The 13,837-nt window shown below is 39.3% G+C and overlaps 3 protein-coding genes across 7 annotated transcripts in view; all 3 read right to left on the reverse strand.

The window, feature by feature from the left end:
- LOC105169840 lies at window positions 353–6,629 on the reverse strand. Its single transcript, XM_011090381.2, has 4 exons — window positions 4,787–6,629; window positions 4,387–4,568; window positions 2,770–2,993; window positions 353–2,014 (listed from the first exon to the last, which is right to left on the reverse strand). Exons 1-4 carry the CDS (start codon window positions 6,156–6,158, stop codon window positions 1,270–1,272), a joined length of 2,523 nt encoding a protein of 840 aa, XP_011088683.1. The 5' UTR covers window positions 6,159–6,629; the 3' UTR covers window positions 353–1,269.
- LOC105169841 (uncharacterized protein ycf39) lies at window positions 9,095–12,646 on the reverse strand. 2 transcript variants are annotated; one of them, XM_020695995.1, is made up of 8 exons: window positions 12,282–12,646; window positions 11,927–12,162; window positions 11,366–11,464; window positions 11,026–11,220; window positions 10,574–10,651; window positions 10,402–10,497; window positions 9,853–9,993; window positions 9,095–9,491 (listed from the first exon to the last, which is right to left on the reverse strand). In XM_020695995.1, the coding sequence occupies exons 1-8, from the start codon at window positions 12,412–12,414 to the stop codon at window positions 9,315–9,317; spliced, it is 1,155 nt and encodes a 384-aa protein (XP_020551654.1). In that variant the 5' UTR covers window positions 12,415–12,646; the 3' UTR covers window positions 9,095–9,314. The 2 variants fall into 2 exon arrangements, with proteins under 2 accessions (XP_020551654.1, XP_011088684.1); XM_011090382.2 differs by having other exon boundaries at window positions 10,574–10,666; window positions 12,282–12,644.
- Window positions 12,968–13,837, reverse strand: part of LOC105169842 (mitochondrial import inner membrane translocase subunit TIM44-2) — a 6,902-nt gene continuing 6,032 nt past the window's right edge. For 2 of the 4 annotated variants that reach the window (XM_011090384.2, XM_011090383.2), the window contains 2 exons: window positions 13,668–13,730; window positions 12,968–13,323 (listed from right to left, as the gene is read on the reverse strand). In XM_011090384.2, coding sequence (XP_011088686.1) covers window positions 13,192–13,323; window positions 13,668–13,730 — 195 coding nt within the window. In that variant the 3' untranslated portion in view covers window positions 12,968–13,191. Of the gene's footprint in view, window positions 13,324–13,667; window positions 13,829–13,837 lie in introns of those variants that run through there. The other 2 variants (XM_011090385.2, XM_020695994.1) reach the window with 2 other exon arrangements.

Consider the following 13,837-nt stretch of genomic DNA (forward strand, 5'->3'; position numbering starts at 1 on the left):
CCACACAATTCGCCCACTGCCTCATAATACACAACTTTTTCTGGTTAAAATTTCAAAGAATACAGAGGAAAAAAGGAAACACTATGAAAACTAGGCAGGGCTCAGGAGCAGCCAACATCCAGCCTAGATATTCCACTGCGTTACCTAAAAAGGCTAAAGCTGCAATAATAAGGTAATATGAATGGAATGCCCCACTTGCTGCTTATCAACTACAAAAAATAATAATACCTTTTCAAATGGGACGCGGACACTTGACTTAATACCAACTCATCATTTCCAATCATCCACTCTCATATTCGCACAATTCATCGTATGCAATCCACCCCCACCCAATTCAACCTACATTTCAGTCTTCATTAATTGATTGATTAATATCCAAATAATACTGTACAGAAATTTCCATAAAAAAGAAAAGAAAACAACTAATGTATGGAGCTTCTACTTTTTATACAATAACCTACTTTCTGATAACTTACATGCGTTGTTTATGCCCAAGGAGATACACAGCTTTTTCTTACAAAGGAAGGCTTCTCTCCTCTTGCCTGCTTCTCATGATATCAAGCTCATAACATTCTCTTCCCGGCTCAGCTTAGCAATTGCACATCAGACTTTGGCACACAGCAGACTTGCTTCTCCATTCATTCATAAGATGCCCGCAATAAAAATGGTCCCGTGCAGCCTAGCTAGACCATTAGCTTCACAGAATATTACCACCACAGGACTACAAAACATGCTCGTAAGTCGTTTATTTACAGCCCACACTTATCTTCATCTGTTTCGAGCAGCAGATGTGAACACACCTATTAGCCGAATCGTACTAGCATCCCATGAGCTAACAGAAGCAGCATCACATTTATCACATTTCATACTCCAAGAATTCTCAATTCATTTTACATCACGCCACCTGTATTAACCTTTCTCCTGCAGTGTCTCTTCAGTAATCTTTTGACAATTCAATGATCAATGATGATGCCAACTAGTATCATGTTCCCCAGGCGCATTAGTTTTCTGTGGTCAGAACCCACATCTTCTGGGCATAAAAGCAAATGGCGACAACACCTACTGGATAAATCCAGCACGGACTTCCTTTCCCAACTTCTCGACAAAAGGGAAAAGCCAACAAGAGCACGAAGGAAAAGAAAGCATAAAATAATAATGTCTCTCATTCCCATTTGATTAGTCCAAAAATGACTTGAAACTGATCTTTTATCAGGACTGACCCAGCTCTGGCAGCGGATGCAAATGACAGTTTTTATCAAACATCACACACTAAGCAACTTTTTCTTCCTCGCGGATGAGATGGTCCTCTTCAATTCGTTGCAGCAGCTCCTCATAAACTTTCAGTGAGTTAGCAGTAAACCTCTCCATAGCCTCAAGAACATGTTGCAGGCTTGCCTGCAGACTCCCCCCCTTGGTGGTCTCACTCTGATACACAACATGTCCGGTTAATGGCATACCATTGCTGTCTGCAGAAATTAGGACCATCCTTTTGTCTAATGCCTGAATCTCCTTTTGTATCTTCTGGTCTTCTTTGTCCAGGCTCTTAATTTTCCTGTCATCCTTGTTTGCCAACATCCTTTGGCGCATTTCTGCTTTATCCCGGTCCCATAGCTGAAGGACATTTGATGCGAAATCTCGCATAGAATCAACCACTTCCTTTTCAGATATTCTCTCCAGAGATTGCCACCACTGATTACAGACAACAAACACTGGGGGAGCACCAATCCTACCAGGGGAAAACGGGACTATCCCATCAGGTGTTTCTTCAGGAACATAGAGGAGACATTTCATAAGCCAGTTGTTCAATGCTCGGACATAACCCTTTTGTGCAGCAACCCAATAAGAGAACCTCAGGGTCCAATTAATAAGATCGTGTTCCAGCTGCCGAGTGGCTTCAAAATGACCATCACTAAAGTGCTTTCTGAATGCAATGGCGTCCAAACGTTTGGCTTCTCCAATTGCTTCACACTGATTATGATGGCACTCAAGCATGGACTTCCACATTCTAGTCAACCTGGAAAAAATTGTTCAGAAAAGATACAGTCAAGATATTTTTTTCAATAATAGTCTTTTGTCCACCAAAAGGGGAGGGTGGGGGGGACAAGTCATCTGAATCCGATATGCTTCCCATCCCTCATAAAGACAAGCTTAAAATAAAAGGAATTGTAAAAAAGTTGGTAAACTAAAAACCATCAAGATAAACTCAAACATGAAAATCCGCAAAGCCAATGAAAATAGGGCCAGGTTTCAGTAAAAAAACCAATATCCCAAAGGTCACAGCTTGTTATCAACCATACATACTCAGAAAGCCCTGTATCCATACACATTATCATATCAGAAACTGGATAGTCGCCAGATAAATGCTTTACAGGATGAGGACCTTCGCAGCATCCTTTAATTCTTACAGCCATCATTTTGCAATTCTAAGCGCTCAGAAAATGGTAATGCTTGCCCTATTGGTTCACTAGCCCCTCATTATTACCTTCCATACCACAAGAAAAACTCATCAGGGCCATGGACCTAATTCTGTTCTGAGCTATAGAGAGGTACCTCATTTGCACAAAAAAAGGTTAGCTATGGCATGGAGAGGAGGTGCCCTAGATGGTGCAATACCATAAGTAAATGCAACAATCAAGAACAAGGACACACCAAAGTGAGAAATGACAGAGTGATAAAATAGACAAATCCAGATGAAAGACTGAAATCAAACTTCTCAGCAACATGATCCAGGATAAGCAGTTTATGACAAACCCAATAACATCCACGTACCCCTGAATGAACTCATTGAGCTGTGGCCACAGTTCCTCATCCCTCAAGTTATTTATCTTCACTGAGATCTTATCAACTACCTGAATTGCAATTCTAATTTTTGTTGAGAGACTCCTCACCAAAGTCCTCGTTGCATCAATTTTCTGAGGTTCGGCACCCTTTTCATCCAAACGCTTCAATTTTCTAGACTTTTGCTCATGAAGGACTCTCATTTTTTCCTCAACCTGCAAAAAAGGAACATACAGAAAACTTAGGAGAGGCAAACTCATCAATAAAATTGAATCTTCATCAAAGATCAGGAAAATGATTAATTTGATCTGATCTAGTCATAAATACAACAAATAATTTGGATGCATTGTACCCATAGTTGTTAAAGACACATGGCACATCATAGCGCAAAGGTGCTCTAGAGCCATGGCGCCATGCACGCCTTTCTGAAGCACCGCACATATTTGCATAAATAATTCATATTTTTATACCATTAATATCTTTACCAAATTCAGCATGTTCAACATTAGGTTTTTAGGCAAAAGTTTCAAGAAAATAGCAAATTATTAAGCAAATTATAAAAAAAAAATTTAGTAAGAAAAATCACAAACTTATTTAGCAAATTATTTTATATGATAGCAAGAAAATTGAGTTCTGACATTAATAACAATAAATCATATCATAATAAATTAATCGACAATTTTACGAAATTTTCAAGGGGCAAAATGAAACAAGGATAAATAAGAAGCAAAACTACTGTATTTTTGACGGAAAAGTAACTGGAGCAAATTAAGGTTTCTTTCTTCAGCTCCTTTTTTTTTTTTTCAATTTTATAAGAAGCCCAACCTGCCCAGCCTTTTATGGCTGGGGGTCAGCCACAAGCTCCTAACTCCGCACACCCAGGCGAAAGCCCAGCGCCATGCGCCATGAACCATGGGCAAGCCATAGCCCAGTATGATTGTACCCACGGATAAAGTTTAGTTACTCTATGATGGATAACAAGTTGAGATACCCTGTCCCTACATAAACGTTGCATGTCGTAGTCGCTTGCTAAATCTAAATAGTTCACAGAATCATTATCTTCAGTCACATAAGCTGGAGATCCACAAACAAGAAACTTGGATCATAAACAACAAACATCGACAACCAAGAAAATACATTTTAAGGAACAGCATGAATGCTTGAAGGCATATTCATATTGTACATTATTACTTGCAGCTCCAGAACGCCATTAATACGCAACAAGAAAATGGAAGGCTTGCAGAATAGATACACTAAAACACAATTATATATAAATGTCAGGTTGGGACACTCTCTTCTATCATGTAGGTGAAAGATGCTGCAAAAAACAAACAGAAATAATTGGTAATTGTGTAAATGACTCTGAGACTCCTTAATGTAAATGACATTATGTTGGCTTAGAGAACCATCTTACTGAATTTCTTGACTGCATTCTCGGAAAGTGCCAACTAGGGGACCACATACATACCATACAGTCGCTAAACGTGCATCATTTCATGGCGCAATTGTCCAAAAGGATTAGAAGTAGAGAACAAAGCAGCAGGTAAAGAAGGAAGGACAAAAGAAAGAAAAAGAACATCTAGTTAATTGAATGGAACAACAATATACCTTGACTTCTTCGTACAGTTTTTTCTCCCAGAGGTACAGCTTATGTAAAGTGGAAGAAAGACTTCTAGACCTCAGCAGCACTTCTTGGTCATCATCCAACAAGGCAGGATCAGCACCATCAGAGCTTTTAGAAGTTGAAGGTTGTGAGGACATCACTGGTAGGTGCAGTATCTTGGAAGAAACTGCAATACAGATACGCAAGTTAAATATCAAAGACAAACGAAAATAAGATCAAGCATATCAAAATCTGAACCTAGTCGTTAAAACTAATCACCAAGTAACTATAATTAAGTAATCATGTAAGCGTCAGAGAAACCTCTGGATAAATGCTTCTCCTTGGAAATGAAAGCTACATTCAAAATCAAATCATGAAACCAATCACACGCAAATCAAAACGTACCATGGTGGCCACCATGTTTTCGTTTATATGGAATCTTTCCGACCTCAAGAAACTTAGCAAGCTCATTTCCAGACTCTGAAGCACGCTCAAACTGAACTTGAATCTCTCTCACAACTTCCGAATCGCCCTTGAAGCCACCACGCGGCTTAAATCCAGCTGCATTGCCCCGATCCTTTGACTTCTCGTCAGCATCAACAACCTTTTTATCCACCATATGCACCTCATACTCCACTGGGTCACTTTCCATACCTACGCTGGGCCTTGCCCTATACTGTAAATCCGCATCATTGACAACTCTAGAATCCTCTTCAGAAACCCCCGGCTTGGAGTAACTGCTTCTTCCGCTATCCACAAATTTCTGATCCCCATGAACTTCCTTGACCACCTCATCCTCCTCATCCTCTAAATCCGGGATGCCCTCTTCCTCTCTCACTTCCCTCGAGTCACGGCTTGGAGTATAAGGCGGATAGTATCTCTCAAAGGTCTCAAATGGATTCAAGAAATCCCAGGCCGAGGAGCTAGGAGGAGAGGGCGGAGGCGGCGGCGCTTTGGAAGTGGAAGCCACCGCGGCGGATGATGAAAACCCAGCGCCGTAGGGTGCAGGTGGGGAAGAAGAGGCACCAAAAAATCCACCTCCAGAACCATAATTGGGATAAGGTGGATAACCATTATAATTGTTATTAAAATTGTAAAAAGGATAAGATGGGTTTGGGTTCAGATTATTACTAGAATAAGGATAGTAGGAAGAAGAAGAGGAGGGAGCCGAAGATTCACCCATATGCATAGTTTCTGGACTCATGGGGCGTTGTGTGTACACCAGGGACGGCGTCGTTTGATTTTTCATATAATTGATATTCATAAAACCCCCGGTGCCTGGTCCAGGAAGATTTAGATTGAGATTGTCGTAATCCGCCAAATAGACGCCGTAGGGGAGGTTCTGGTGGTGGAGCGGAGAGCTGAGGTGATGATGATGCAGGGACTCCGAATCGGAGCCATGTTCATCCTCGGAGTCGTCGGAGTGAAAGTGAAGATGCGAACCGGAATCGGAGTGAGAGTTGGAGCGGGAATGGGAGTGGAGGTGGTGTTGAATTTTGTCGGGCGGGGAATCGGAGGGTTGGGGTGGACTGGGGTCCCCTTTCCTCTGAGGGGGGAGGTTGAGAAGAGGGGAGGGTGGGGCGTCTGGGGAAGGTTGGAGATCTTGATTGAAAAAACGGTCTAATGAAAGGCCGACGGCTTTGAGAGAGTGAAGATAGCCAAGATGGGCTTCAGCAAAAGCAAAGCGTTGTTTGAGGGCTTCGTCGAGGAAAGCGCAGCGGTCACGGCATAGAAGCACGGCGGGCGAATCATCAAGCTTGGAAGTGGCACAACCCATGGGAGAGAAATAGAGGTTGATAAAGATGAAAAAGAATCAAGGAAGAGGAATTGGGTTAAAGCATGGTTGATTGGAGAGAAGTGAAATGAAATTAGGGTTTGGGGGGGGGAAAGGAGGAAGAAGAGGGAATCTTTGTTGAATAGTTAATTTAGAAATTGTAATGGTTTCTGGGGTATGCCAGCAGGGAGTGTGTCGTCGGATAGCAGGGGAGAGAGAATGAGAAGAGTGAAGAGGGAGGCCGTCGGTGGGTGGAAGGGGGGAGAGAGAGAGTAAAAAATAAAATAGTAAATAATAAGAATAATGATGATGATGATGATATTGGAAGGGAAGGGTTATGTTATAGGAAAGGGGAATTGAGTGAGTTGAGAATTTTGTTTGTTTTTAGTACGGACAGAATAGTTTGATTGTTTGATGATGATGATGAAGAAGAAGAATAGGTAGTTGGGTTGAGGAGCGTAGAGTTGGAGAGTTTGGAGCAGAAAAGATTGATATATCATATATTAGTTGTAGGAGAAGTAACTTGTTTGTTTCCCATTTTACCCTCGGGGTAGTGATGGAAACTGGGCAATATTACCACTTTCCGCTTTCCACCACAGATTATTAGTATAGAAATTTAAATTTAAAAAGAAAATGAAACAGTGTGAGAGTGAGTGAGAGAAAGTGTTCATTTGTGTTTGATTCATTCTTCTGCTGCATTTGTCTTCTCTCTCATACATTAATGCCAATGCAAATACACTATAACATTATATATATAATCAAGATACATATAGTATATATATGATAGATAACCTGCACCTACTACCTACCTACGTACCTCTAATATATAATAATAATATATGTACATTAATATATGTGCATGAGAATGTCTTCTCCACATTTCACCTTAAATACTAAGAATCAGTAGTAAAATCAGATATGTATAATTATGTCCTCTTCTCTTCAACAAATAATTAATTATAAAGAGGGGAAGGGGCGGGCAGTTGAACATATATGCACCTCACAAAACCAACTTCATTCAACTATAATAATCATTTTAATATAATATATATAAATAGATGCGTAATTTGAACTCAACATGTAGATGAGCATGCATGCTATATATATATATATATATGCATATTGAATTCTCTTTAATTATTTTTGTCGGTTTCATCATCATATAAACTATCATTTCTTGTCAAATTAATCAATACAATAACATTAATTTCATAATCATACGTTCTTTGTCATTCCATCCATGCACGCCCATTTATCATATTACACACACAAGCAGAATGTATTTAATGGTGCAGGTAATAATAAAATATAATCTATCACAAAACAAGTCTAATGAATATATTTATAAAATCAAATTATTGTATCCACTACGTAGCGCAATCTCCAACTAGGAGCTATTAGGTGCCCATATGGTGGACAATCAAAGTGGGTCCTTGGAGGGGGTTGTTTTCGGGTGACCCGACCCAAAAGGTGAAAGATGCATATTTAAAGAGTAAATCTAGCATTTAAGGTTATTTATTGTATTTTCTGTGTTAAAAATGTAGCATGAATGTTGATCCCATTATCATCAGAATGAGAGAAGAAGATATGTTAATATAAAGAGAGGGGGTGTGGGAGGTGAGTTGGATTGGTTTTGGACATTTTTGAAATATATAGGGTTGTTAAAAGTGGCGTGATAGGAATATGAGATTCACATGCATGGAGATGGAGGGGGCAAACTTCCAAACTGAGCCTCAGGACAGCTGCTCCCCATTATCATCATCATCATAATAATATAATTGAATTAATATTAAAGAAATAATTGGTAAATGCCTTTTTGGTTAAGTGCAATAAAAATAGAAGGTGCACATGCATGATGAAGAATTTAGAAAATTCATATTGCTTTGCTTGCGGTAACTGGTAATTCATCTTAATTATGTATTTTCTCCACGTCCCAATCTATAAGTCTTTATATAATTATGCATCTGAAATTAATATATATTGTACGGACAACTCTTATATATATACCTTAAATATTATATTATAATATATGTAAATACAACTAGTGTAGTGTACATAGCATTGGGTTCTGTGGATTTGTACGGATTTCATATTCCCTAAGCTATATATATATATATATATGTATAGGAATTGTTTGTTGAAATTAATGTAGTGATGATGATCATGTTGTGTTGCCAATTACAACAGTAGGTAGGTGGCTTTTGCCGTTGTTTTAAGGCCATATCTCCACCACCTCCATATATCCCAACAGGATTACCCTCTTTTCAACAACACCACACATTTAAACTCATTATATCCATATTTATTTTAGTTTTCATTTCATTCCACTACTACTAAAAAGGAACATATTTTAAAATAAAATCATAATATATATATATATATATGATGGGTTCATATTCCACCATCATTTCCAAATTAGTACTGTGAAATGTCTATACCTGTCTCTATGTATAACATATATACACATGACTTGCACACTATTAATTAGAGATGAAACTATATATATATATTAATAAGTAGTTTTTAAGTTCTGTATATATAGGGCCCCTACCCATCCACCCTGTGAAAAAGCTTCCTTATCTTTAATCCCTGCTGGTAATAATAATAATAATAATAATAATAACAATTATTAATGAGAAAAAGAAAACAAACAAATGGAAGGTGATGAATGTTGACAGTTGAATGAGGTTGTAACGAGGATAAGAAAAGACAAAGACAGGTGGTGATACAAAATCACCCAACTTAATGACTTTTATATAACTTAATAATTTGTCCCTCAATATTGCTCATCATCAAATTTAATCCATTACAAAGGAGATAGAGGATCATCAATTTCATACATATTTTCATATCTACGATATCATCAATCATCAAATATTAATCTTCATATCGAGGAGACACTAAAGATGATAGCTGCATTAGCCATTAGCAGTCAGACGTATACTCAAACAGAAACTCTTTCATATCATGATTATACTGTACTCAGTTACTGATCCTGCCATTTTGCAACCCTTCATCATTGCTCCTCACCTTACTATTCTCCACAAATATTTATGCCATTTAACTCTTGAGGGTATACAAGAAGATGTCAATATCCAACATGTATACAAATTATATACCAAAGCAACAACTTTTATCTATTGCATCCAAGTACCCCTGTCAAAAGTAAATGTCAGTTTGTTTGGATTGGGCTTTGATGTCTTTCAACTTCTTCAAAATGTTTGTGAAATAATCCTGCAGATATTTCTCTAGTGAACTAATATCCTTGGCATCCACTCCAAGAAGATTGTATGTCTCAGCCATTGGGACAGAGAAAACTGTATCACTAGTGAGAACCTACATAAGTAACCAAAAGCATTATTATTAATTTACAGAAAGCACAATATTTTGCAGAACAAAACTTATGATCATCTGCAAACAGGACACTGCATCAATTTGTATCACAAGGGACAAAGCCACCAACAACAGGTAATTAGTGATGATTGATTATGAGCAAGGCTCTGATCAAGTCTTGAAGGAAACATTGTCAAATTCTAATATGAGTGAACAAGTGCCAAAGTATGGATAGATGGTGATTGGAAGTCTGATCAAACACATCACTTGGCATGTGGTCAGGTCAACTGATGAAAAATGCTTCTCCTTATCTTGCGGAATGATAGTATAAGCACCGTCATAAAGATAGGAGAAAAGATCATACCTCTGAGAATGCCAATCTGTCAGCAACATCACTGGTCCACTCAAATAGACGAGTCAGCTGACGGGTAAATCTCAGAACTGAGACAGGAACAGTTGTAACATTTGCATCTTGACCAGCAAGCCTCTCACACAAGGTTATCACCTGAAACAAAGATGCCCAAACTAATTTTAGATTCCCACGCTGATAAACAAAAAACAGATTTGGAGGTAGTAAGGTACAGCAAATTTCAGATAGTGCGTAGGCATGCACTGACACCTATCAATTACTTAAAACATAAAAGCACACAAGCAGTGGCAAAAGTGGAGGGGGAAGCTTGCATCTTACCAATCCTGTTTTATAAATTCTTTACTTGTCTGTCCCACAAGTCCAACCCCTCCTAACCCCCAGCTTTAAGCGTCCACAAAGACACACACATTAACAGATAGGAAACAGAGGAAGAAAGAGCAAAGCCATCATTCTTACGCGGCAACTATGAGCATTAAGAGACTCTGCTACATGTTTCCAGAATATATTTGTTCCTTTCACATTGTTAAATACATTTTTCTTTACCTCTTGGGTCGTCCATGCACGAGGTCCCGCGAACGTAAGAAGCTTCCCGTTGATGTTCTCATTGCGCAGAGCTATAAACATTAGTCGAGCAATATCCTAGAGAAGATGGGACAACTGTTGGAATTCCAGTTACTTGTAGAGATTCAGGCATGCTTAGACTATGACATTTTACCTGGGTGTCCATGTATGCTATTCTTGTAGGAGCATCAGTCCCCCAGACAGATTTCTCTTCCAATATGGGTACTGCATACTGTCCAATCAGGCCCTAGCCAGTATGTGAATCACCATTCATCGGATAAGCAAATGACAAGCAGATGTGAAGTATAGTAATGCAAAGAATATTATGAAAAAGAACAGATCATAGTTAAGCAGAACAACATCATTTGTAGCATTTCAAGAAAAAATATGTGACTTCCAAGTGTTCAGAAATTGACTTTGTAAAAAAGTATTTCATAGTATAATATATCTCTCAAGTTTCCGCCATTGACTGACATTCCCAGATAGTCATTTCCTTTACTCAAATAAGCAGTTTTATTTAACAACTGGATTGTCTGACCAAAGAATAAAGCAATTGATAAGAGAAAGCTGGACACCCAAACATTCAGCAAGGAGAAGGTAATTCACCTGCATGAAGCCACAAAGTCTGATAACTATATGGTTCAGCCCTGAATCGCGAAGAAACTTCTCAGTGCAGTACTTGATCTCCATTAGTGGAACTTCAGGATGCTTGTCACAGTTGTGAATGGAAAAGAAGACAAATTTTTGGATTCCCATGGCCTTTGCACATTGTATAAGAGCAACTTTTCCTTCCCAGTCTACCTAAAGGGAAAAGGTGAACTGAGTGCATCATTTTAAGTGCAAACTTCATAGAAATTGTGATAGCGACCATAGTAACCCAGCATATATCCATTCTATTCGGCCAGTGATCATACAAAAGATATTATACAACTGGCAAGTATCTCACAGTTTTTATGGGCTCCTCCGGACGTCCTGTGGCGCAGTCGATAACTGTATGTACGCCAACCAATGTTGCTGGTATGGTCTCAGGTTTGCTCAAGTCTGCCTGTTCAAAAAAATCCAAGTCAATAAGTCATCTTCAGCAGCACTCCAAGGATAAATCTTTTTTCTTTTTCTTTTCTCCCTTTTTCACCTAAGGTTCTGGTTGAGAAATCTCTATCAACAGGATAAAAAAGCAGTGTTCTACCTGGAGCGAGATTAGGCAAATAAAACAAACTTTGTCTCTCATATATACCCGAATTCAGAACTACTTGTAGCAATACACAATTCAATAACACACTATGTTGCACAATACACGTTGTAATTCCCAAAGGGACATCACGCAGAATCACAGCAATATGCGATGCATGCAAGTAACTGTGGAAAGAACATATTAACACACTTTTGAAATAACCAACATCCCACTACACAATCATTAGTTAAAAATGCTCCAGCAACCTGGAAAATCAAGGAATGCATATATTGAAAAATCATTAAAGAAGGAAGGTGAGTGAGTTAGTAAGCTTACGTTGACGACGGTAGCGCCCCAGTCGCGGAGAAAATCGGCAGGGGCAGGGCGAGGTCTGACGAGGCACCTGACATCATATCCCTCATCCAGCGCTCTCCTGACGATCTGTCTGCCCAATGTGCCGGTAGCACCCACTACGAGGATGCTGGTGGGCCTGACCGGCGTTCCTGGAGCCAAATTGACGGCGGCTGGTGCAGGCTGTGCGTTGCAGGTAATTGTAGCGGCATTACCCCTGCCTGAGCATTGAAAAAGAAAAGTAAATTATGGGTAAGAATAAAGATGAATTGAGGTGATAATTGAAGGTGTGAGTAAAGGTAGAAGAGTGGGAGTGATAGATGGGATAGAATGGGCATACCTTTCAGTTTGAGAGTAAGAGTAGAGGAGTGGAAGTGGGGAGGAGAGGAGATGGCTAAGGGCCGGCGGCAGAAGAGAGAGGTGTGGGTGTGAAGAAGGTTAAGTTTAAGAGGGGCGTGGAGTATGGAGGCCATAGACGCCTCTGTGTTTGTCTCTGTCTACTGGGCGTGCCTGTGACTCTGCCCGTAAATTGTAATCGGAAGCAGAGAGAGAGAGAGAGAGAGAGAAATATATGGAACAACAGATGTGAAAGATGCCACGTCCGCAAGTTTGGATTACGGTTCAGCTTCCATCAGTTGCCCCCTCGCTAACATGCGTGTTGGGATCACACACAGGAGGCCAGGCTTTGACAATTCTCAAATAACAAAATGCAGCCTTCGCCTTTCATCATATTCTCTTCTAAGAAACTACATATACTAATTTAAATTATTAATTAATAATTGTACATGTCAAAAGGGAAAGGGAGCCTGATGATCAATTGCTTAAGCAATCCAAATCCAATGTACCCAAATGCAAGAGCAAAAACCTCCATCGTTATGGATGACATGGCACCATTATTTACCTTCATTTCGTTCCTTAATTGGTAAGATAATAATAATAATTATGGTATAGGGAATTAACATCATTCCAATCAATAATAATATTTGCTACATTGCCAGGAATGATGGATGCACTACATCTCACTCATGTCTTAAGAAAGATACCCCATGCTTATTCATTACCCTTTTTGCTTCAAGCCAAAACTGAAGCTACCAAAAAATGGTCAATTTCTATGTAAACTTCTAGCTCAGTGCTTTCTTTATCTCAGTTGTCAGCATCAGGGCCTCCATTTTCTAACTCCTAAGCTACACAAGATTCAACAACAAAATCCTCATTCATATTGCAAGATAATAGTTGAACATTGGCCAAAATCAAATGAGGGCCCGGACACCCAGTTGCTGCATTTCTCTTAGCTTCCATATGGAATAAGGAGCACCTTCTCCCACTTCTTCTGGATCCAACTGCTGCATAGCCCAAGCATAATATACAGTGTGGATCGTATCCTGATTAGGCAAAAGAACTGGGAGTCACGTCAACATGACAACAATCCTTAAAACCAAAAACTCAATCAATTTCAGGAGACAAAATTGCAGTCAAGCAGCCAGCTGAACCTTCAATGAGCAACTGACGTCAAGAAAATAGAACAGGGTGGATAAAATAACAAGGAAGTTGTTTGCTTGGAACCCAAGTATACTGCTATAAAATTTGAAAGTTTTGTAAGACTGATCATTTTAACCATGGCAATTTAAATAAAGCTACAAAATCAGAAGCCACCATTTTCCTCTCAACTTTTTCGGAGGCAAGAAGATTAAATAAAGCTACAGTATCGGAAGCCTTCAAAGTCTACCTGGCCACCTTCTGTTATTGAGCCAAGTCTATCACGAACACAGTAGACCTGCTGCGTCTGGAACTGTTTCAGTGTTCAAACAAAGAGGTAATCAGCATCATTTGGTGAACATCTCTGTTTCAGAGAGTGCTTACACATGCAGCGGTAATCCACTAATGAGTCTGCATAAG

The sequence above is a fragment of the Sesamum indicum genome, linkage group LG8, assembly GCF_000512975.1.
Source record: "Sesamum indicum cultivar Zhongzhi No. 13 linkage group LG8, S_indicum_v1.0, whole genome shotgun sequence".
NCBI lineage: Eukaryota > Viridiplantae > Streptophyta > Magnoliopsida > Lamiales > Pedaliaceae > Sesamum > Sesamum indicum.